The sequence below is a fragment of the Phocoena sinus genome, chromosome 1 (assembly GCF_008692025.1).
Source record: "Phocoena sinus isolate mPhoSin1 chromosome 1, mPhoSin1.pri, whole genome shotgun sequence".
NCBI classification, from domain to species: Eukaryota; Metazoa; Chordata; class Mammalia; order Artiodactyla; family Phocoenidae; genus Phocoena; species Phocoena sinus.
In genome coordinates, this window is record NC_045763.1 from 7601203 (window position 1) to 7626718 (window position 25516).

At 49.9% G+C, this 25516-nt stretch overlaps 1 protein-coding gene across 3 annotated transcripts in view; it reads right to left on the minus strand.

Annotated features, from left to right (window-relative positions):
- Window positions 1-25516, minus strand: part of CTNNBIP1 (catenin beta interacting protein 1) — a 51734-nt gene that overhangs the window by 14922 nt on the left and 11296 nt on the right. Inside the window, exons 1-4 of one of the 3 annotated variants that reach the window (XM_032630931.1) lie at window positions 21555-21650; window positions 13155-13239; window positions 1888-2006; window positions 1237-1327 (exon numbers count right to left, since the gene is read on the minus strand). In XM_032630931.1, the coding sequence (XP_032486822.1) occupies window positions 1237-1327; window positions 1888-1983 (187 nt within the window). In that variant the 5' untranslated portion in view covers window positions 1984-2006; window positions 13155-13239; window positions 21555-21650. Of the gene's footprint in view, window positions 1-1236; window positions 1328-1887; window positions 2007-13154; window positions 14262-21554; window positions 21651-25516 lie in introns of those variants that run through there. The other 2 variants (XM_032630913.1, XM_032630922.1) reach the window with 2 other exon arrangements.

Genomic DNA, 25516 nt, shown 5'->3' on the forward strand with positions numbered 1-25516 from the left:
CGGGGGGCAGACTCCACACCCCTTATCTCCTCCCCAGCGGTGGCTGACAGCACAGCTGGCGCAGTCTGCGGCACGAGGGTGGCCCGGGCAAGAAGCTGTCCCCGGAAGCTGCTGGGGCCACGGGAACACCCTGTACATTTCTGCTGACTTGGGCGCACAGGCTGGGTCACACCCAGCGTCAGAGCTCGGGAACCGGGTCCTGCGCCAGGGCAGAGCCCTGCATGTGACATCCAGGAGAACAAGGGCAGCCTCAGGAAAAGCAGTCCCGTGTGCCAGGTCTGCTCACCTCCCCAGCCTCAGGGATCAGCAAACACGCCCATCAGCACTCTGCTCCTGGGAGCCCGCTCACACCAGACAGGTCACCGGCTGCACGATTCAACAGCCAAGAATTCCAAGCAATTGGAAATTGGTGGTCAGGGTCCTGGGCTACAGGGTCAGGATAAGGCTTCCAGAAAGGGAGAGCCCATTAAGTGCCCAGCAGCTTCCTGCAGCTCCAGGACAGACAGAGACAAACCCAGCTCTGCAATCGGGCTGCAGGTTTGCATCCTGGGCCCCCCAGGAACTGGCTGCAGTGGCTTATTGCTTCAGAACCCCCGTTTCCTTGCCTGCTAAGTAGAAGTAATACAGCTGGCAGCTCGAGCCTGCTAGACAATAAACACTCAGTGTTACCCACTACCATTATTACAACTGGCTGAGGGTACTCAAAAGAGAAATAACTCCCTTGGGCACACGGAGACCTCCAGGACCACTGGGGCCACCTTCCTGGGCACAGCCAGGAACACAACAGCCACCGTGCAGCCCGCACCTAGAGCAGGCCCCTGCACACAAGGGTGGTCTCCTTGTCCCTGAACAGGGTACTCGGGGGCGGGGGGCAGGGGCAGGCAAAGGCTGAAGAAATGCAACCACCAGAGCCTCTGCAGCTATGGGGCCCCCAGACACCTCCATTTCTTCCTCTTCCTCCCCCAGGCCTAGAAAGGGATCCCCCCCATTACCTGATTGGGTCCTTGGCTCCCAGCTGGGGAAGGAGAAGGGACCGGCCTGGAGGCTCTGCAGGCTCCACGTCTAGACGCTGCCGCCAGCTGGGGCTCAGCTCTGTGGGTGAGGGAGCTGCCGCCCCGAAATCTCTCTCTCGTGGACCACCCATCTGGAAGGGCTGGAGCTACGCTTTCTAAAGGAACCACAACTTGCTGTCGCTGGCCACGCGGGCCCTCGACTCACCCTGGTCAATGGACTCACCCTGGTCGATGGAGTGCTGGGGCAGCTGGCTGAGCTGGCTGCTGACCACCCCCGCGTAGGTGCGCAGGAACTCCTCCTCGCTGGCCGTCAGCTGCAGGGGCGAGAGGGCTGGGTGAGGGGTGGCCCGCACCCGCTCCCTGGGCCTCTGTTGTTGAGAACTGACCTTCTAGTTCCAGGGTGAGCACCCTCTCCCCTCTGCTCCCACCCCTGAAACTTGGTCCATGGGGCCCACAGGCCTTGGCACCGGGATCAGATCGGGGACGGGGATTCCAGCGTAGGGCAGGCCCTGCTTGGGGAGCCCCTCCCTCTCCTGTTGAGAAGGGCCACTGCACATCTGCTGCCCTCTCGGTGGCTGTCCTGCCCGCCGGTCACCAACGGAAGAGAAGACTCCCAGGAGAGGGGAGGAAAGGAAGGTCAGGGCCTTTAGGACCCTCACCCACTTGGCCCAAACATGGCACAGGGAGTGCCATGCCGAACTGGACATGCTGGTGCCTGTGCCCGGGAGCCTGAATTAGCCACAGCCAAGCCAGAGGCCTGGCATCCCCATCCCCAGACCACAGCTGCTACAGAAGGTGGTTACAGCCCCTCTGCCCACCGGCATCAGGCACCCTCCCTGGGAGGCCTGCTGCTCGACGCCCCGAAGGCACTCACGTTGGAGCCCATCTTCCTCAGCATGAGCAGCACTCGGACCTTCTGCTGAACGTACATCTCCTCCGGACTCTTCCCGGGGGCCCCCTCGCGGTTCATGCCCTGGCCAGCTCTGGGGACTCCTGCAGAGCGAGGAGAAGCATGGGGTGGGGCGGTGTCAGGACGAGACATACCCGCACACCGGCACGAGTTGTCAGGCCGCCCATGTTGCATCAGGGGCTCGTTTCTGAGAGCCCAGAGCAGGTGGCGAGCTGCCCGTTCCTCCCTCACGCCTGCTGGCCCGACAGCCAGACTGAGCAGGGATCTCCCCGGAGCAGGCACTGGTGGCCAGCCCCCTCTGTGTGTGGAGCTGTCAGGCCCAGGTGGCTGAGCTGACCCAGACTTCTTGCCAGCTCTACCTTCCAGCCACCCCTCAGCAAGGCTCCTGCTATGAGCCCAGGAGATGTGCTGCATGAAACCCAAAGTGTCCCCGTCTTTCAAAGCCAGCAACTTCCATGAGGAGCAAAGTGACGTGATCAGAGGCAGCCGGCTGGGGCCTGTAGCTGGAGAAGCCAAGACAGCTCCCTCTGCAAAAGTCCCTGACGAGTTCAAGAGGCTGCCTCCTGGGCTGGGCTCCAACGAGTCCCTCGATGGGGACGGCGAGCCCGGGGCTGCGGGCACACACACCTGCCCGGGCTCGCTGCCGCCACCCTCACAAGCCCACCCACCTGTCACAGGGTGGCTCCTGCACGCGGCAGCTGCGTCCAGGTGCAGCAGGGACCCGACCTGCAGAAAGGTCCCAGGAGAGAAGTCCCAGGGTCTCCTCCCTCCAGGAGGAGCTGGGGGGGAGGAAGCCGGGCGTGGAGGGGTTTGGGTTACACACTTGTAACTCCTGGATGAGTCAGAAATAACGCAGCAGCTGGTGGGGGTGGAGCCCTGGCAGCCCTGGTGCCAAGGAGCTGCGCTCGGAGGACCAAGGGAGCCGGGCTTGCGGGCCAAGGACACTCCTCACACCGTCCATCCTTCAGGGGCCAGCAAGCCTTGGACCAGCAGGCTCTCCCAGGTGAAGGACAGACTCAGAAAGGCGCCAGAGCCCTGGGCAGCAGCCTCCCTGGAGGCTCCTGTCAACCGCTCAGTCCCCAGAAGCTAACAGGGGCTCCGGCCCTAAAAGCCTGCACAATAGGGCAAAATGTGTATTGCATAGCAATGCAGCTGTGCACTCAGTGCAGTGCCGTCTACTTACAGGGCCTTCCTTTCCACCACCAAAGCCCAGGCTCCCTCTTCTACTGTCTGCTATCCTGTCACCTCCTCCTGGTTCGGAAAAGGGTCTAATTAACACTGGTAACCAGGAAGGAGGAGTGAGCTGCCTGCAGAATGACCTCTGGTGAGAGGCAGCCAGCCGTCCCCTGGGGAGCGGACAGCCCTCAGTTCCCAGCACAGCTGAGTGGGGAGGCTCGGTTCTGGGGGATCACTCCTCCTCCTGTCCACCCCTTCTCACTTCCTTCCACTCCACCACCCAGCGCAAGTAGCCGGAATGATCTTTTTATTTTTTTAATTTTTATTTATGTATTTTTTTTATAAGTTGTGTGTGTTGGTTTTTTAAATTTTTTTATTTTATTTTATTTATTTTTTTATACAGCAGGTTCTTATTAGTCATCAATTTTATACACATCAGTATATACCTGTCCATCCCAACCACCCAATTCAGCACACCACCATCCCCACCCCGCTGTGGCTTTCCCCCCTTGGTGTCCATACGTTTGTTCTCTACATCTGTGTCTCAACTTCTGCCCTGTAAACCGGTTCATCTGTACCATTTTTCTAGGTTCCACATACATGCGTTAGTATACGATATTTGTTTTTCTCTTTCTGACTTACTTCACTGTATGACACTGTAGAGACTGTATGACAGTCTCTAGATCTATCCACGTCTCAACAAATGACTCAATTTCGTTCCTTTTTATGGCTGAGTAATATTCCATTGTATATATGTACCACAACTTCTTCTTTTTTTTTTTTTTTTTTTTGTGGTACACAGGCCTCTCACTGTTGTGGCCTCTCCCGTTGCAGAGCACAGGCTCCGGACGTGCAGGCTCAGCGGCCATGGCTCACGGGCCTAGCTGCTCCACGGCATGTGGTATCTTCCCGGACCAGGGCACGAACCCATGTCCCCTGCATCGGCAGGCAGACCCTCAACCACTGCGCCACCACGGAAGCCCACCACAACTTCTTTATCCATTCGTCTGTGGATGGGCATTTAGGTTGCTTCCATGTCCTGGCTATTGTAAATAGTGCTGCAGTGAACATTGGGGTGCATGTGTCTTTTTGAATTACGGTTTTCTCTGGGTATATGCCCAATAGTGGGATTGCTGGATCATATGGTAATTCTATTTTTACTTTTTTAAGGAAACTCCATACTGTTCTCCATAGTGGCTGTATCAATTTACATTCCCACCAACAGTGAAACAGGGTTCCCTTTTCTCCACACCCTCTCCAGCATTTGTTGTTTGTAGATTTTCTGATGATGCCCATTCCAACTGGTGTGAGGGGATACCTCATTGTAGTTTTGATTTGCATTTCTCTAATAATTAGTGATGTTGAGCAGCTTTTCGTGTGCTTCTTGGCCATCTGTATGTCTTCTTTGGAGAAATGTCTATTTAGGTCTTCTGCCCATTTTTGGATTGGGTTGTTTCTTTAATATTGACTGCATTAGCTGTTTACATATTTTGGAGATTAATCCTTTGTCCGTTGATTCGTTTGCAAATATTTTCTCCCATTCTGAGGGTTGTTTTTTCATCTTGTTTACGGTTTCCTTTGCTGTGCAAAAGCTTTGAAGTTTCGTTAGGTCCCATGTGTTTATCTTTGTTTTTATTTCCATTACTCTAGGAGGTGGATCAAAAAAGATCTTGCTGTGATTTATGTCAAAGAGTGTTCTTCTTATGTTTTCCTCTAAGAGTTTTATAGTGTCTGGTCTTACATTTAGGTCGCAAACCCATTTTGAGTTTATTTTTGTGTATGGGTTAGGGAGTGTTCTAATTTCATTCTTTTACATGTTGCTGTCCAGTTTTCCCAGCACCACTTATTGAAGTGACTGTCTTTTCTCCATTGTATATATATCCTTGCCTCCTTTGTCATAGATTAGTTGACCATAGGTGCGTGGGTTTATCTCTGGGCTTTCTATCCTGTTCCATTGATCTATCTTTCTGTTTTTGTGCCAGTACCATATTGTCTTGATTACTATAGCTTTGTAGTATAGTCTGAAGTCAGGGAGTCTGATTCCTCCAGCTCCGTTTTTTTCCCTCAAGGCTGCTTTGGCTACTCGGGGTCTTTTGTGTCTCCATTCAAATTTTAAGATTTTTTGTTCTAGTTCTGTAAAAAATGCCATTGGTAGTTTGATAGGGATTGCACTGAATCTGTACATTGCTTTGGGTAGTAGAGTCATTTTCACAATATTGATTCTTCCAATCCAAGAATATGGTATATCTCTCCATCTGTTGGTATCATCTTTAATTTCTTTCATCAGTGTCTTATAGTTTTCTGCATACAGATCTTTTGTCTCCCTAGGTAGGTTTATTCCTAGGTATTTTATTCTTTTTGTTGCAATGGTAAATGGGAGTGTTTCCTTAATTTCTCTTTCAGATTTTTCATCATTAGTGCATAGGAATGCAAGAGATTTCTGTGCATTAATTTTGTATCCTGCAACTTTACCAAATTCATTGATTAGCTCTAGTAGTTTTCTGGTGGCATTTTAAGGATTCTCTATGTATAGTATCATGTCATCTGCAAACAGTGACAGTTTTACTTCTTCTTTTCCAATTTGTATTCCTTTTATTTCTTTTTCTTCTCTGATTGCCACGGCTAGGACTTCCAAAACTATGCTGAATAAGAGTGGTGAGAGTGGACATCCTTGTCTTTTTCCTGATCTTAGAGGAAATGCTTTCAGTTTTTCACCATTGAGAATGATGTTTGCTGTGAGTTTGTCGTATATGGCCTTTATTATGTTGAGGTGTGTTCCCTCTATGCCTACTTTCTGGAGAGTTTTTATCATAAATGGGTGTTGAATTTTGTCAAAAGCTTTTTCTGCATCTATTGAAATGACCATATGGTTTTTGCTTTCTCAATTTGTTAATGTGCTGTATCACATTGATTGATTTGTGTATATTGAAGAATCCTTGCATCCCTGGGATAAATCCCACTTGATCATGGTGTATGATCCTTTTAATGTGTTGTTGGATTCTTTTTGCTAGTATTTTGTTGAGGATTTTTGCATTTATATTCATCAGTGATACTGGTCTGTAATTTTCTTTTTTTGTAGTATCTTTGTCTGGTTTTGGTAACAGGGTGATGGTGGCCTCATAGAATGAGTTTGGGAGTGTTCCTTCCTCTGCAATTTTTTGGAAGAGTTTGAGAAGGATGGGTGTTAGCTCTTCTCTAAATGTTTGACAGAATTCACCTGTGAAGCCATCTGGTCATGGCTTTGTTTGTTGGAAGATTTTTAATCACAGTTTGTTGGAAGATTTTTAATCACAGTTTCAATTTCTTTACTTGTGATTGGTCTGTTCATATTTTCTGTTTCTTCCTGGTTCAGTCTTGAACGGTTATACCTTTCTAAGAATTTTTCCATTTCTTCCAGGTTGTCCAATTTATTGGCATAGAGTTGCCTGTAGTAGTCTCTTAGGATGCTTTGTATTTCTGCGGTGTCTGTTGTAACTTCTCCTTTTTCATTTTTAATTTTATTGATTTGAGTCCTCTCCCTCTTTTTCTTTTTTATAAATCTATTTTATTTATTTATTTTTGGCTATGTTGGGTCTTCGTTGCTGCATGCAGGCTTTCTCTAGCTGTGGCGAGTGGGGACTACTCTTTGCTGTGGTGTGTGGGCTTCTCATTGCGGTGGCTTCTCTTGTTGCGGAGCACGGGCTCTAGGTGCCTGGGCTTCAGTAGTTGTGGCATGCAGGCTCAGTATTTGTGGCTCGTGGGCTCTAGAGCGCAGACTCAGTAGTTGTGGCGCACGGGCTTAGTTGCTCCGCGGCATGTGGGATCTTCCCAGACCAGGGCACGGACCTGCATCCCCTGCACTGGCAAGCGGATTCTTAACCAGTGCGCCGCCGGGGAAGCCCCCTCTTTTTCTTGATGAGTCTGGCTAATGGTTTGTCAATTTTGTTTATCTTCTCAAAGAACCAGCTTTTAGTTTTATTGATCTCTGTTATTGTTTTCTTTGTTTCTGCTCTGATCTTTATGATTTCTTTTATTTCTGCTCTGATCTTTATGATTTCTTTCCTTCTGCTAACTTTGGGTTTTGTTTGTTCTTCTTTCTGTAGTTCCTTTAGGTGTAAGATTAGATTGTTCATTTGAGAGTTTTCTTGTTTCTTGAGGTAGGCTTGTATTGCTATAAACTTCCCTTTTAGAACTGTTTTTGCTGCATCCTATCGGTTTTGGATCGTCATGTTTTCATTGTCATTTGTCTCTAGGTATTTTTTAATTTCCTCTTTGATTTCTTCAGTGATCTCTTGGTTATTTAGTAACGTATTGTTTAGCCTCCATGTGTTTGTGATTTTTACATTTTTTCCCCCTGTAATTCATGTCTCATCTCATAGCGTTGTGGTCAGAAAAGATGCTTGATATGATTTCAATTTTCTTAAATTTACTGAGGCTTGATTTCTGACCCAAGATGTGATCTATCCTGGAGAATGTTCCGTGCGCACTTGAGAAGAAAGTGTAATCTGCTGTTTTGGGATGGAATGTCCTATAAATATCAATTAAATCTATCTGGTCTGTTGTGTCATTGAAAGCTTGTGTTTCCTTATTTATTTTCTGTTTGGGTGATCTGTCCGCTGGTGTAAGTGAGGTGTTAAAGTCCTCCGCTATTATTGTGTTACTGTTGATTTTCTCTTTTATAGCTGTTAGCAGTTGCCTTATGTATTGAGGTGCTCCTATGTTGGGTGCATATATATTTATAATTGTTATATCTTCTTCTTGGATTGATCCCTTGATCATTATGTAGTGTCCTTCCTTGTCTCTTGTAAGCTTCTTTATTTTAAAGTCTATTTTATCTGATATGAGTATTGCTACTCCAGCTTTATTTTGATTTCTATTTGCATGGAATATCTTTTTCCATCCCCTCACTTTCAGTCTGTATGTGTCCCTAGGTCTGAAGTGGGTCTCTGGTAGGCAGCATATATATGAGTCTTGTGGGTTTTTTTTTTGTTGTTGTTGTTGTTGTTTTTGCGGTACGTGGGCCTCTCACTGCTGTGGCCTCTCCTGCTGTGGAGCACAGGCTGTGGACGCGCAGGCTCAGCGGCCATGGCTCACGGGCCCAGCCGCTCCATGGCACGTGGGATCCTCCCGGACCAGGGCACAAACCCGTGTCCCCTGCATCGGCAGGCGGATCCCCAACCACTGCGCCACCAGGGAAGCCCTGGGTCTTGTTTTTGTATCCATTCAGTGAGTCTGATTTGCTCCTTGTCTTTTGGTTGGAGCATTTAATCCATTCACGTTTAAGGTAATTATCGATATGTATGTTCCTATGACCATTGTCTTAATTGTTTTGGGTTTGTTTTTGTAGGTCCTTTTCTTCTCTTGTGTTTCCCACTTAGAGAAGTTCCTTTAGCATTTGCTGTAGAGCTGGTTTGGTGGTGCTGAATTCTCTTAGCTTTTGCTTGTCTGTAAAGCTTTTGATTTCTCCATCAAAACTGAATGAGAAAAAAAAAAAAAACTGAATGAGATCCTTGCCAGGTACAGTAAACTTGGGTGTAGGTTCTTCCCTTTCATCACTTTAAGCATATCATGGCACTCCCTTCTGGCTTGTAGAGTTTCTGCTGAGAAGTCAGCTGTTAACCTTATGGGAGTTCCCTTGTATGTTATTTGTCGTTTTTCCCTTGCTGCTTTCAATAATTTTTCTTTGTGTTTAATTTTTCCCAATTCGATTACTATGTGTCTCGGTGTGTTTCTCCTTGGGTTTCTCCTATATGGGACTCATTGCACTTCCTGGACTTGGGTGGCTATTTCCTTTCCCATGTTAGGGAAGTTTTTGACTATAATCTCTTGAAATATTTTCTCTGGTCCTTTCTCTCTCTCTTCTCCTTCTGGGACCCCTATAATGTGAATGTTGTTGCGTTTAATTTGTCCCAGAGGTCTCTTAGGCTGTCTTCATTTCTTTTCATTCTTTTTTTTTTTTTTTTTTTTTTTGTGGTATGCGGGCCTCTCACTGTTGTGGCCTCTCCCGTTGCGGAGCACAGGTTTCGAACGCGCAGGCTCAGCGGCCACGGCTCACGGGCCCAGCCGCTCTGCGGCATGTGGGATCCTCCCGGACCGGGGCACGAACCCGTGTCCATTGCATCGGCAGGCGGACTCTCAACCACTGTGCCACCAGGGAAGCCCTCTTTTCATTCTTTTTTCTTTATTCTGTTCCGCAGCAGTGAATTCTAGCATTCTGTCTTCCAGGTCACTTACCCGTTCTTCTGCTATTGATTCCTTCTAGTGTAGTTTTCTTTTCAGTTATTGTATTGTTCATTTCTGTTTGTTTCTTCTTTAATTCTTCTAGGTCTTTGTTAAACATTTCTTGCATCTTCTCGATCTTTGCCTCCATTCTTTTTCCGAGGTCCTGGATCATCTTCACTAACATTATTCTGAATTCTTTTTCTGGAAGGTTGCCTATCTCCACTTCGTTTAGTTGTTTTTCTGGGGTTTTATCTTGTTCCTTCATCTGGTACATAGCCCTCTTCCTTTTCATCTTGTCTCTCTTTCTGTGAATGTGGTTTTTGTTCCACAAGCTGCAGGATTGTAGTTCTTCTTGCTTCTGCCATCTGCCCTCTGGTGGATGAGGCTACCTAACTGGAGTGATCTTTTTAAAAGCCAGAATGGATGACATTTCTCCCCACTCCAACCTACCCCAGGATACGCTTCACGCCCTTGCCAGGACCCCACATGGCCGGCCCTGCCTTTCGCTCCCACTCCTCCCCTCTGTCTCGCTGGCCCCCAGTTTGTTTCTAGGACCTGCCAAGAAGCTCCTCCCCAGCAGCCTTTGCACTGGGGTCCCCAGGCTGGAACTGGCTTCTTTTCCACTCGCTTAGATGCCTTCCTGGGGAGCCTTTCCTGACTGCATGACCGTGGTAGGTCGTGCGCCCCACCCAGGCCTTCTTGGGCACGTGGTCCCATCACATCCCAGTTTCTTCTTCTTTTGTTTTTTTTTTTAGGCCACAGCATGCGGCATGCAGATCTTAGTTCCCCGACCAGGGACTGAACCCGTGCCCCCTGCATTGGGAGCATGGAATCTTAACCACTGGACCACCAGGGAAGTCCCTCGTCCGCTTCCTAGAGCACCTGCCGGGGTGCTCACTCACTGTCTTCCTGCACCTGCTGGAGGGCCGGGGCTGCTTCACTTGCCCCGTCTTCCTTCAGCCCTGGCCCAGTTGGCTGAAGAGAGAACCCAGACAGCCTGTGGGGTCTGGGCTTCCACCCCCTACCATCTCCACATCACTTACGGTCAAACACAAGTCCCTAATCCAGTCTCCATAACCAAATTTAGCTTTTCCAAAGACTCTCATTCCTGAGTATTTTGTGTGCCTTGGGCTGTCGTGTTCTCCGAGGTCATCTGAAATGCTCCATGAAGACTTCAAATTGGGAATTAAGGCTTCCAGGGGTAAAAGTCTTCTGATTCTGTCCTGTGTCCAAGGGCTAATGGTCAGTTGGCCCTCTCCTTGTGGAAGTCAAGGGACTGGCCACTAGGTGTCGCCACACACAAAAGAACCAGAGCCCCAGGGCCACACCCACCCGCTCCCCTACCTCCGTGCTACTGCCCCCTCACCCCCCACCCCCTCGGCCCCCAACACAAGCCCCCCAAAGGCCCTTCTGGTTCAAGGCTTCATAGTGGTCCTACTGTCACAAACCACCCCCAGTCCTGGGTCCCAGAGCAAGCTCTATCCCCCCATTTAGGGGCCAGCTCTACCCAGGCAAGGATATGTCTCTGGTTTTGCTGTGCGTCCCAGGACCTCGGGACGCTGGCTTCACAGAAGTTGAGAGCCCCTTCCTCTCCTTTCCTGACCAGCCAAGCTTCCTCCAACAGGAGTATGAGGGCTCAGAACCCACAGGAGTGTGTGTGGGTGCCCGTCTCAATCATTTTACACGGGGTCTATTTCACAGAACTTTGCTCCTCCCAACAATCCTACCCTTGGCGTCACGTACAGACCGGTTCTGTTCCACTGTAGCTCCACTATCCCCGGGGACCCACCACACTCACACTGTGATTACCAGGGGGCCTCACACACCCAGCCGTGGGCCTGGGGTGTCGTTGGTGCCTGGATGGGTCTTTGGGGCCAGGTCACTCCCTGTTCACACTTCCCTGGCAGAGGCCAGTTCTTAAACTGTTCCTGCTTGCCTTGGGAGGACTCCTGCCCTTCCTAAAACTTCTGGTCTTCTAGGATTCTTCGAGCTCTAGTTTGAGCTGACTCCACCCTGCTGCCTGACAGAGAGAACACCCAGGAATGGGTCAGGGCCGACTGCGGCGTGAACACGTGTTCCTGCCCTCCACACTCCAATCCTGATGGACGAGAACATTGGGACCTGTTTACATAATTCCGTCCGAAACAGAAGCTGCATCAAGGGTGCCAATGTGAAGGAAATAACTGAAGAGAATCAATCACAATCAACCCAAACAACAACGACCTTTCAGTCGCTGGTAATGCTGCAAGTGTATTACAGTGTGTTTGAGTTTGGTACCTATCCAAGCGAACATGTGGATAAGTTTTCATCACAGTTTTGACACACATCAGATTAACTTCACTTGAGAATTCTTATTCTTCCCTGTAGGGATCAAGAACTGGTCTCCACTAAAATGTGTTTAAATTACCTAAGTCCAAACTGCAAAGAATTTGGACACAATAATTATTCATTCAGTCCTCAGCTGTGAGAGCTGAAGGTAAGGTAATGCTGCTTCTCACTTATGGTCTCCTGGCAACCCCACAAACACACCACCGCCTAAGATGGTGGAGCTTCCATCCTAAATCCTAAGAAAATCCCTCAGTGTTAACTGCCCAAGTCAGAGACAGACCTGCTCCCTCTCTTAAGATATAACATTCTGGAAGCTAAACAGGGAAAGGCATACATGAGCCAAAACATAGAAAATGGAAAGAAACAGGCAACTATCAACTATGCAAATGAAAGGCGAGGGGAGAGGCTTGTGGCTAAGTGGATGCTGTGTCACAGATATCCACGGCTTACGCGGAAGTGGGCGTGATTCCAGAAAATCACACCTGATTGGGACAAATGCACTTCAGAGAAACTGAGTTCCATACATTCAATGCAGACACACAGATGCATTCACCCCACACACACACACCTTCCACACACTTCTGTTGGTTCTGAGCCTGCATCTCTGTTGAAGGAAGGTTGGTAGGTAAAAGACAGTCAGGAAGGGGTTCCCAACCACTGGGAAGGGTGCTTACAAAGTGACAAACGTGGCTCGTGGCCTGGGAGGCCGCACCACATTCTCTGGAAGGCATCGAGGTACCACGTTCCTGCCCAGAGATTAGAGGGACCTAATCTCTATGCACATGAGCTCCAGCTTGGAAACAGCTGATCTCACTTTGGAAGAATTGGGAGGTAGAGCAGGAAAGACCCAGAGAGCAGGACATGCAGAAGTCAGACCCATTCTGGTAAACAACTTTGAAAGCTGGCCTCCCATTGACAGGCAGGGGGCTCCGGCGGGGGGGCGCCCAAATACAAACACAGCCACCTGCACTCCTTTTTATTTATAAACTTAAAGCTAATGCTGTTTAACACCCACACTTATGTAAATTGGAATATACGTTTATACCCAGGGTGGTCTAACACCTGCTTGTAAATGCTGCCTGACCTCAGGCTTGGCCAGACAACAGGGGGCGCCTATAGGTACACAAGCCACCTCTCCCCCATGGGTCCCAGCACTTGACTTTTGTCCATTTAAAAAAAAATGTGATATATTTTAGATGTCCATGTTTTAAAATGTACATTTTCATCTGTACAATGTTTACATCGCATGAAAATACAGTTGCCGTATAACTGTGTGACTCACAGAGCTCATATAAAATATTAATTCAGACCTTACACATCTTAACAGCCTAAAAGACATCAGCAGAACCACAGCGCTCACTGTTAAGAACCCACACAGCTGAAGCAATGAGCATTACCAGGGACGATGAAGAAAGGATATGAGATGAGCTAGCTTCACGGTCAGCCCTAGAGCCAGTACCCAAGGCCCTCTCCTCAACGCCGTTCTATGGCCACTCTACCAGACGTCCTTCCCCTGGGGTCCTTACCTGCTTCTGGAAATCACCTTCAGGAAAACAGGTGCTCAACTGTGACGGGCAGGTTGTGGCCAGGGAGAAGGAGGAAGGTGCAGCCCTGTGGAAACACAGAACCCAGGTCAGGTCATGGGAGGAGGCAGGAGGAGCCACGGCCAGTGCTGTGGGATATAGGCAGATGGCGGGAAGCTTGTGGCCAAGGGCCCTGCACGGTCTAGAAATATCCGTATGTCTGGCCAGCCCAGAAACTTGCACCAGCACCCTGGGATAAGGTGCTGGCTGCAGCTATGCACTGTCATTTCCTGCCAAAGCAGGTCACTACACACCCTCCTCCCCTTGGGTTAGTCACCGAGGCCGATTGAGAGCCGTGCTGGGAGATGTCGAGGACCAGAGTGAATCACTTCCGGGCAGCTGATGGGCAAGTCCTGCACCTGCCCGAGAAGGCATCCCACCCACCAAACAACATGACAAGCCAGGCACAGCTACCTCGGCGCTCCGCCCACTTTGTGCTCGGACTTGCATGGTGTTTGTGTGCCTGGGGAACATCTGTAGTTGTATATGGAAACATAAGTTTACATACACACACACACACACACACACACACACACACACCCCACAGATTCAGATAATTTAAAACCTACTAGTCTGGCCACAGGTCTGCTTGCCCCAAACACACCTCTTCTAGGAATCAGAGAACATTCTCTTCTCTTCCTTGGCCTTCCACACACACCCTCATCGTCTGGGTCCTCTGCAGGTTGACCGGGCAGGAGGGAGGATGCTAATGGTGGGTGGAGGTGCAGGCGGGGTGGCCGGAGTCTCGCCTGCCCGTGGCAGCCCGGCCACCCCTCCGCTGCGGTGTGTGGGCCTCAGAGCACTTGGTTTAAAGGTGGACTCCAGGCTCTCAGCCCTGCGGTGAGGACAGATGTCTTTGGATAATTGAGAAACCTATTCTAGGGGACCAAGGGGTGCTCTGCAACCCATCTGTCTTCAGCAATCTCTGCTACTCACTCACCCAAGAGGCTGAGGAAAATGTGCTTTCCAGAGGAAGTGAGATTTAGAAGCCTCCCCTACAGGGAGATGCTGCTCTGACCCTGGGTCTCTGGTCTGCAGAGCCCTTAGACCAGTGATGGCCCTGGGATGGAAGAGCAGTCATCCGCCACTGCCACCCCCCCCACCCTCAGCCTACCCTACAGGAAAGACATTTACAACGATTAATTGCTCTTTTATTCCTCTAGACATCAAAACACTGAAATACCAAGGATCCCTGGGGAACCTTCTACCCAAGTCCCCACATTCCTTCAAAAAGAGATGAAAAGAGACAACCTTCTCCCACTTCTGAGGGGCTTTAATTTTCCAACTATCACAACAGCCAATTAGCCTCCTACTGTCTACAGGGCTCGGACTGTCCAAGAAACAGAGAGGAACCTTGGCTTCATGACTTGAAGGAGACGGCGCCTATGGGATGTGGTGGCTCCTGATGGGACCATTTGCCACCCGATGATCAGGTCAATGTTCCCAATTTACAGAGGAGGAAACCGAGGACCAAAGCTCCTGGGGCCCCAGAGCCGGTGGAGACAGTGAGCACGCTCCCGGAGCTGGACTCTGTTTCCCGTTCTACTCTGTCGATGGTCAGCTGTGCAACCTGAGGTCAGTCACTGCCCTCTGAGCCCTCCAGTTTGCCACTGGTCAAAAGGAAATCAGGACCTCTACCGTGTCCTCCCTCGGAGGACGCAAGGAGATGAGGGCTGGCTTCATGAGTATGAGGCCTGGGCACCGGCACAGGTCCGAGCACTCATAAGGGCCCTACTCTTGGTTTAATGCTCTCCTGTTGCCGTCTTACAATTCTGAATAACTCTTTTAACAAGGGGTCCTGCATCGGGTGCCACAAACTATCTAGCCAGTCCAGAATGAGGGAAAGGATGTCAAGTGCTCTCAACTGCCAAGGGGACCGTAACCTTAAGTAGACATGACATGGACTCAGGAAAGATTTACTAGAATAAAACCTCTCCAGGTGAACACAGCCCTGTGTCAGGCTCAGGAAGCAGGAGATACAAAGGTGGGGCTGTGACACTAAGCCTGCCTTCCAGGAGCTTCCAGAATGGCTGAGGAAACCACACTGCACAAGGCAAATGGAAAACAACACAAATAATATGTAACAATGAACCAAAAAGATAGGTCAGGTTAAAAAAAAAACACTTCCAAGAGTGCCAACTGCACGTAACGTGCCGTGCCCAGCACCTCCCCCTGAGCAGCTCAGAGGTGAGAGGAAAAAACCCAGGGCCTCGACCCAGTGTAGTAAGCGGCAGAGTAAGGGGATGTGCAAAGCTCTGTGGCAACACAGAGGAAGGGGAGGGACCAGCTCCTAGCAGAAGACCCTGAAACTGGGTCTTGAAGGATGACTAGTAGGAGTTTGCTGGTAGAGAAGATGGGGAAGCACGCTGCAGGCAGAGGGAACAGACATTCTTTGAACAAACAATTACTGAGCATCTGTTTATTATATGCCAGGCCCTGTGCTGGGCATTGAGGATACACAGGCGAGCATGCTTGTGATAATGACTCCCAGTGAGCAGGGGAGACAGGCATGAATCAAGTCACACCCTGGTAAACAGAGGCTCAGATGGTGATAAATGATGGGGGTTAGGGGTTGGGGGTGGTAAGTGCAAGGTGCCCTAGGACGCGCAGCTGGGAATCTGACCTCGCCCTGGGGGCAGGCACCCTTGGAGGTGACTTCTGAGCTGTTACCCAGGCCAGGAGGAGCTGGGTTGGGGGACACACACACACACACACACACACACACACACGTGTAAAGGTCCTCAAACAGGAAGAGACTGGGCCTTTGGGAAAACTGGAGGAAGAAGGTGTAGCTGAGGCCAGGGAGGCAGGTGAGGGGGCTCAAGGTACTGGACCACATGGGTCTCGGGCGGGGTGAGGAGAGGTTCAAGCAGGAGAGTCGGGTAAAGCCTGAGACCCCTGTGGCTGTGGCGTGAGGGCTGCGGTGTGAGGAGAGATGGGGAGAAGCTGGAGGGGAGGTCCCTGCTGGGCCAGGTGAGGGCCGGGCTTGGGCTGTGGGGTGACGGAGAAGGGACGGTGAGGGTGGGAGGGCTTGGGACACTTTGGCAGGTGGAACTGCGGGACAGGAGCAGTGTCGGAGCCTGGACTGCACTGCGGCTGCGGGAGGGGGTGTGGGTGTGATGTGCCAGCTGCCGGTCTGCTGGTGACGGCCCTGAGGACAGGCCAACAGCTGGGGCTGGGCTCCCAGGGCCACGGAGAAGCCCCTGGGTGGAAACAGAGCAGGCTCGTCCTTCAGATGAAGTCGGTATCACCGTGCACATCCACAAAGCGTTCTGGAGACGGAGTCAGAACGTGGTGACTGACCAGATCCGGGAAACGTCTGGGGCACTTCTAGGCGACGCTGCGCTGGATGGGGCGGGGGGCTGGGGGGGCACTTTGGGAAGAAGGAGCGACATGGGTGACGGCGAAGAACTGACATCCTGGCATGTCATGTACCAGCCGTGTGGCCTTGGGGAACGCATTCATCCATGCAATCAACAGACGTTCTGAGCACTCACTGGGACTGGGATACAGCAGTGCAAAAACAGGCAAAAGTCCCTATGTACGTTCTAGGGAGAAGGGAGAACAGACAAAATGAAATAAGCAAGAAGTAATCAGTGGGTAAATAACCTAGTAAGGAGGAAGGAGATAGGTACTCTGATAAAAAACCGAGCTGGCTGAGAGGAAAAGGAGGTGTCAGTGGTCAGGTGAGCAGGTGAGCCAGGGGAAGCCTGGGGGAGCTGGACGGGGGCCCTGGGCACAGTGGGAGGAACACCAGCGAGGGGAGGAGGGGGAGGGGAGCAGATCAAAGGAAGGATAAGGGTGGGGGTGGTGAGGAACACGACCTCCTTCCATGTTCCACGTGCTGCCCGGAATGCTTGGTTTCTCAACCTCAGCACTAGTGACATTCTGGACTGGATACTTCTCTGTTGCGGTGACGGTGCCACCCATGGGAGGTTATTTAGCAGCATCCCTGGGCTCTACCAGCCAAAAGCGCCTCCCCCTTGGTTGTGACAACCAAGCATGTCTCCAGACTTTGCCACGTGCTCCCTGGGGGGTAAAATCCCCCCCAGGTGAGAACACTGCTTTAAAGAAACAGCTGACATATATTCTGGCTTGCTGTTGGCCGGGCGCTGTTCTGAACCCTCCACGTATACGAATCATTCAGTCTTTGCAACAAGCATCCCTGTAAGGTTTTACAAATGAGGGCACTAGTCTACGCTCACCCAGCTCACCCGTCCTAGTCCGTTCTGGGGCAGGATTCGAACCCAGAACGTCTAGGCTCCCCCCCATGCTACACTGCTCTCCAGTAAACAAGTAAGTGGACAGAAACGTGCTCAGCAGAGGAAGGCAGCCCTGAGCCTCATCTGCAGCCCGGGCTGCGAGTCCCACTTGGGGTGGCACCTCAGGTCCCCCAGCGACATCAAAGCTGGGGCACCAGAGAGAAGTGCCACAAGCCCCACTTTCAGTAATTAAACCGCAACCTCCCGGACTCTAGGGCCTCGTGAGCAACCACCTTAATTAATAAATTCCACATTTTGGCCTCCTCCACCCAGACCCAGGCTCGGCGTTCTTGAACCGCACTCCACCAGCAGGAGCAAAACAGGTGTAATGACGGCTCTGCCGCTCAGGACGCAGCACCATTCTTAGGTGATGAGCTTGGGATAAGGAGTTTGTCCTGAGGTCACCAACCCAAATTCCAACCTGCCCCAAAGCTCCTTCCTGCTCTGTGAAGCCAGGTGAAGTTGCAGGACAACAGTGATAATTACTGTGGTTGCTAGAGCATTCCTAAGGGCCAGGCACAATGTCAGGCCTGTTCAGCACATGGGGTCCTCACGACAAGCCTGCAAGGCAGGAATTATTCCCATTTTATAGATGAGACAACCAACGCTCAGAGAAGATAAGTAACCTGCTCAAGGCCATGGAGCTGACAGGTGACAAGCCTGGATTTGAAAATCCACGCTTTCTCTCCATCCTATCAGCCCCGTCCAGTTCAGAAGCTGATAGAAACATTAGCCATTTTATTTTATTTTATTTTATTTTTTTGGCCACGCCCCATGGCATGTGGGATCTTAGTTCCCCAACCAGGGATCAAACCTGTGCCCCCTGCACTGGAAGCGCAGAGTCTTAACCACTGGACCGCCAGGGAAGTCCCATTAGCCATTTTAACTGAAATTGAAATGAAAACCCACTTTACAGGGAAAAGACAAGCCAGAACTCAAAATAACTGCTAATCAGAACATGAAATAAGGCAGTATAAGAACTAAATACAGGGAATGGTTCTTGATGGAATCCAGGGAGGGGAGAGGTGAGGGAGTCATAGGCTGCTATTGGGCAACTGGAGAAAATTTAATAGGGAGTATTTATTAGATATTAGTATTGTATCAATGTTATATGTGTTGAATGTGATGAATATATTGTGGATACGTTGGAAAATATCCTGGTTCTTGAGAGATACAGGCTGAGTATTTAAGGGTGAAAAGTCTCAATGCTTGCAACTTACTCTGAAATGGTTCTGGAAAAAAAGTGTGTGTGTGAGTGTGTGTGTATATGTATGCATGTGTGTGAGTATATGTGCGAGCATGTATACGTGAGTGTGTATGTATATAGCAGTGTGTATGTGTGAGTGTTGTATGTATATGTGTGCATGTGTGTGAGCGTGTGTGTATATGTATGTGTTATTGTGTATGTGTATGTGTGTTTATGCATGTGAGTGTGTATGTATGTGCTTGTGTTAGTGTTTCTGTGTGTACGTGTATATGTGTGTACGTGTGTTTGTATGTGTATATGCGTATGTGTGTATGTGTGCGTGTGTGTGAGCGTGTATGTGTATATGCATGTTTGTGTTAGTGTGTGCGTATATGTGTGTGAGTGTGCTTGTGTGTGTGTTTATGTGTATATGTGCGTGTTTGTGTCTGTGTATATGCGTTTGTTACTGTGTACGTGTGTGTTTATGTGTATGTGTGTGAGCGTGTGTGTATATGCATGTGTTAGTGTGTATGTGTGTGTTTATGCATGTGAGTGTGTATGTATGTGCTTGTGTCAGTGTTTCTGTGTGTATGTGTATATGTGTGTACGTGTGTTTGTGTTAGTATGTGTATATGCGTATGTGTTTATGTGTGTACGTGTGCGTGTGTGTGAGCGTGTATGTGTATATGCATGTTTGTGTTAGTGTGTATGTGTGTATGTGTGTGAGTGTGCTTGTGTGTGTTTATGTGTTTATGTGTATATGTGCGTGTTTGTGTCTGTGTATATGCGTTTGTTACTGTGTACGTGTGTGTTTATGTGTATGTGTGTGAGCGTGTATGTGTATATGCATGTGTTAGTGTGTGTGTGTGTGCGTATGTGGAAACGTGTGTATGTGTGACCGTGAGTATGAACAGAGACAGTGCGTGCGCAAATACGGCAAAGGTTAACACTGGTGAATCCAGGTAAAGGGCACAGGTGTGTTCACTGCACTATTCCAAGTTTTCTGTAGATTTGAAATCAAAATTAAAGGTCAGGAAAACATTAAAAAGCCCCTGGGAAGTGGGGTCGCAGCAGGAGAGGCTGCAGTTGCTCTGGAGGCCCCAGGGCAGCCCTCATCCGCGGGGGAGCAGCTGGGAAGCCCAGACACCAACAGGCCCTCCTCCCCGGCCTCAGGTCTGCTGCACAGGAGATTCCGGAACTCTCAACACCCACCCTCCCAACACCTCCTACCTCAGAGCTGCCACCTGCCCCTTCACAGCAACAGGGCACTTTCTCTTCCAGGTGTGAGCCGCCCTGATGAAGGCCCTTCGGTGAACTTCTCGAAGCATTAAAATCAAATCCACATGACATCATTCAAAACCGCCCAACATCCAGAGCGCAGCCACCCTGCCTGGCTGCCCAGACAACAGGGGGAAAGGCATCAACACAGAAAACCAGCCAGCCCGGGAATGGGGCTTCGGGGTGCACCTTCCTTTCCGTGGCCTGACTCCCCTCGGAGAGAGCCTGCCAGCCACTCTTGCACATGGAGCGTCACACAAACCAGAGGACATGGGGGCAGGCACAAACCTGCACGCTAGACAGGAAGGGGCTCCCTCCACTGCACCCTCGGGCAGGGGCGGGCAGGCAGCCCCTGGCCATCCACCACGGTCCCTGCTTGGTGCTGGTTCTCAGATGGGGGCACTTGGCAATGTCTGGAGAAAGGAGGATTTTTGATTGTCACAACTGGGAGGATGCTGCTGGGAAGAACCACCTACAGTGCACAGGACGCGCCCCGTCCCCCCAGCCCCACGCCCATAGTGCCGAGGATGAGAAGCCCTGCCGGGTGGCCACCTTCATTACCACTTGCACCAGGCTCATTCAGCATCTCTGGCCTTCACATCTGCTGTACCCTCAGCCTAGAATGTTCCTCCCTATTTACTGTTCACTGTTCAATCGTTACCTTTTTGAAGCCTGTGTTTGCACACTCACCCCAATTTCCTCTACTCAAAGCACTGCACAAGCACTGCACCTGGGTGTCTGTGCCTCTATTTCCACCTCCAAACTGGAAGCTCTCTGAGGGCAGGCCACAGGGTGGTTTAAGTCCTTCGTGGGCCCAGGCAGCCTTATTCTCACAGACGTATTAAAATGGACCCAGGGACCTCCCTGGCGGTCCAGTGGTTAAGACTCCGCGCTGCCAATGCAGGGGGCCCAGGTGCGGTCCCTGGTCAGGGAACTAGATCCCGCGTGCTGCAACTAAAGATCCTGCATGTCGCAACTAAGACCCGGTGCAGCCAAATAAACAAACAAATAAATAATAAAATGGACCCATATCTCTCATTAAATAGAATTCTCATATAACTCCTAGGAGTGGAGGGAGCAGATACTTTTTCTTTTCAGATCTCCAGTATTTTTGTGGACCCTCGAAAAGCTTGAAGACCGTAGGCTCTGTGCTGAGGAATCTGGTGGGTTCCTGCTGCTGTCAGTCACATCTGGAGTCCCATGCACAGTTAAGTGAATGAACAGATGTCAGATTCACCTGGGAACCACGAAGGAAGCCCCCAGCCTCAGAACGTCCTCACCTCAGAGAACCTAAGACATCAAGGAACTGAAGGAGCCTGCATGTACAGACAATAAATGTTGATGTAACTGGATTGGTAAAAGGCGTCTGTTTAAAACTTCTGGGGACTTCCCTGGTGGTCCACTGGTTAAGACTCTGTGCTTCCACTGCAGGGGGCCTGGGTTCGATCCCGGGTCAGGGAACTAAGATCCCGCATGCGGCACGGCCAATAATAATAATAAAAACAAAAACTTCTGGTTAAAAAAAAATTTTATCCTGTGATTTTGGCCTGATTGGTAGAAAAGGTTACCCAGAGCTCACTGTCTCTTCAAGTCCTTTTTACAGCTAAGCAAGTGTACCTGGCAGGCCTGCTCTGACAGCCTCCGCGGTTCAGCCAGCACAATGCAAACAGGAAGGGAACACGGAGCCCGGGGAAGTTTCCTCGGCTGCACTGGGACACTCGGATCCCAGGCGAAGTCCTTAAGCTCTGTAGTTCTTACCGAGGGACGTGCAGGTGGTGGTTGTATCCCTGCACAGCAGGGGGACAAGGACAGAAGGAAAGAAAGGCATCTTCTGACCTAATTTAAAAAGAGATTCTTTTTTCCTTCCCAGAGAACAGTTGGAGCCCTGGAACCTGGCCAAGCCGGAGCCTGAGACCTGAAATCAGGAACCAGTGTGCCTACAAAATCCGGCTCCGGATTTTCCTCTGATTCAGTCTGACCTTTGGCCTCTTGCAGGTTCCAAGGGGGTGGGTAATGCAGACTCCAGAGCCCTTGTCTATTTATGAGTGGATGTAAGGGCAGGCACTCCCAGCGCTTGAGCGGGTGCAAGCACCGCCTCCCACTCCTAGGCAGGCTCTCTCAAGCTGGACGGCCTTCACCGCGGGCTGAGCGGCACCTGGCAGTGTCAAAAGCTCACCTGTGCAGGCTGGTGGCAGAAGGACACCTTTTCTCTCCTGTGACCTAGATCAACATCTGAGATGCCCCCAGCGTGCTGACAACCCACCACCACCACCCCCCCAAAGAGAAAACTCAATCTGCATTGCTGGTCAGCCTTCTTAGGGATCAGGCTGAAGTCAAATTTGGGCCAGAAGGACCAGTTCCAAGCCTAATAATCCCAGGGAAGGAGCCAGGCCAGGTTTCACAGACCTTGGGTCACCTCCAGAGAAAGAGGCCAGAATGGAAATTTTAACCCACAGAAGCTCCATCAACCCCACTGCCCACAGCTAGGCCAATTCTTACAGGGTCACCATTTAAAACGTTAATTAAATTGGGAAATTTAAAAGTTGTTGTTTTTTGGTGGCAGGGCTGTTTTTTTTTTTAAAGAGGAAGGGGAAAAACTGACACAGTGCCGTTTATTTATCAGGAGCTACATAAGGTCCCTTCACTCAGAGCCAGATGGGCTCGTTCACACCAGCCTCCTGCCGAAGGGGACAAGCCTTGTTCTCAGGGGCAGGCCCAGATAAGGCGGCCCAGGTCTTCCGATGCCTGCCAGCAGGTGGGCTGCTCAAGGACCACCGCCCTCTCCAGCTCTGCCCCCACTATCCCTCCATCCCTTCCCTCCGTTGAAGTCTCCTATAACTGGTTCAAATAAATAAGTTTCCCGGACCAGGCTCACTGTATCCCCTCAGAATGGGGCCAGAAAGGCCTCCAGCTTCCTGTTGCGAGAATTAGGTCCTGAAACCAATTGGGATGCTCGCAGGGCGAGGGCTCAGTCTCCCTGGGGTGGCCTCCAGAGCCAGCCCCCTCCTCACTGCCCAGCTCTGGGGATGGCTGTCCTCAGGACCCAGCTGAGAGGCCCCAGGCCTGGCTTTCTGGGTGAAGCTTCTCATAAACTCTTAAGAACATAAGTTTTAGGATTACTGCCTCCTCTTTCCTATAGGCTTTCAGCGTACAGGTACGTGTTAATTTGCATAAAAATAAAGCTATGTTTGTTTACCTCGAACACATATCCATACTACTGCAATACACTGCAAGCATTCATTACACCCTCATGTCACATAAGCCACACTGTTTGTTTGTTTGGATAACTGCTTCTGCTCCGTGACACAGGCCGTGACCTTCCCTCTCCTTTCCCCCCAGCCACCTCAGAACAAAAAATAATCCAAGGAAGAAGGAAACCTCCCCCTAAGAGGCTGCTGAACACTCAGTTTCCTTCCTCCCTAAATGTTTAACAAGCTAATAATCAAAATAAAAAAGATTGTAAACAGAGGCAACCTCAGAATCTACATGTGTTCATTCCATTAACTTGCTGGGGAAGTAGCATGAAGATGAGAACTTCTGATGGGTCACAAAACTCATCCAGTCTGGAGACAATGACGCTGGAGGCTGGAGGGGAAGGGAGGGATGATCAGGGAAAATGCACAGGCTCTGAGGAGACGGGAAAACACAGCGCCCCAAACAGCAGGAATCCACCCACAGTCACCTGCTCAGGGCCAGGGCCACTGTGGAAGAGCTCAGGAGAGTGGACAGAAATGGATGGGAGGCCTTAGGGGCCTGTGTGAAAGCTCTAAGAAAGAAACTACCCCCAATCCCAGTGGGCTGCACACAAACACCCAGACCAGTATAGGGGAGGAAAACTTTTCCCTTCTTCCCTTTAAGGTCTTTGGTTGGTCTAATAATTAAATTGACAGGAGACATTAACAAGAGAAAAACAAATTTAATTTCATACATATGGGAGCCCCAAAGATATGTGGCTTGAAGAAGTGACCAGAGCAGGCATCTTTTATATCTTTTAGACAAAGAAACGATAAATTTGTGAAGAATTGACAAGACAAAGAAGCTTGGGCTTGGGGTAGTAAATTAGTGAGGAAGTAACAAGGTTTGTTTATACAGCCTTCTCAGCCTTGAATCCCCTGTCTCTGGTGATAAGGATGCCTTCTACCCCCTGGTACAGGGAAGGTACCTTTCATATGGGAGATTTATTTCCTGCTTTCAGGGGGATAAAGGAGGGTCAGAGGGCCCTTCTTGCACTGGCTGTTTCTCAGGAAACTATAATTCAAAATAATCAATATGCCAAAGTGGTATATTTTGGGATGGCATATTCTGCTCCCCACCCACTCAGCACACCCAGATAATCCAGTTCAGAAGCCAAAGCCCCATCATCCATTTGTAATGACATCCTCCACCCCGAAAGCCATGAAACCATTAGTCACCAAGTCACAGAGAGGGAGAGGAAGCTCCCAGCAAAACTGGCCTGTGAGCTCTCCTCTGGCAAAAAGACTCCTGGTTTTACAGGCCAGCTATTCACCTCAGACTGTCAAATTTCATAAAATGAAACCCAGGACCTTTCACAAGCCCATATCCACAAAATGCAAGCAAAATCTGACCTCCTGCAAAAACTCTCAGTTGAGAGGAAAAAGCTTATATGGAGGTTCAGGAGAGAGAGAGGTTAGTTACACTACACATTAGTTTGATGGTATTCCTGAGGATTAAGACTTTAAGTCTCAGAGAACTAAACTTCCTCGCAAATTTACCTGGAGCACATGACACAATGTTAAAACAAAACAAAAACAGAAAATATAGGCACCAATGCACTGGTTCTTACCTGCTTCTAGAAAAGTCACGTAAGTCTGCCAGAAAGATACTCAGTCATAAGACTTCCGAGTCCCAAATAGAATAACTCACCCAAAAAAGAAGTTCCAAGACTTCCCTGGTGGCATAGTGGTTAAGAATCCGCCTGCCAATGCCGGAGACATGGGTTCGATCCGGTCCGGAAGATCCCACATACCGCAGAGCAACTAAGCCCATGCGCCACAACTACCGAGCCTGCACTCTAGAGCCCACGAGCCACAACTACTGAGCCCATGTGCCACAACTACTGAAGCCTGGGCGCCTAGAGCCCATGCTCCGCAGCAAGAGAAGCCACCGCAATGAGAAGCCTGTGCACTGCAACAAAGAGTAGTCCCTGCTCACCACAACTAGAGAAAACTCGTGTACAGCAACGAAGACCCAATGCAGCCAAAAAAAAAAAAAAAGAATTTTTTTAACAAGTTGCTGAGCATTTAAATTTTCTGTCTTTTATTATTGTTTTTGAATATTTTTTAACATTTATTTTATTTAATTTATTTATTTTTGGCTGTGCTGGGTCTTTGTTGCTGCGCATGGGCTTTCTCCAGTTGTGGTGAGTGGGGACCACTCTTCGTTGTGGTGCACAGGCTTCTCATTCTGGTGACTCCTCTTGCTGCAGAGCATGGGCTTCAGTAGTTGCGGCATGCAGGCTCAGTAGTTGTGGTGCACGGGCTTAGTTGCTCCACGGCATGCGGGATCTTCCTGGACCAGGGCTCGAACCCACGTCCCCTGCATTGGCAGGCAGATTCTTA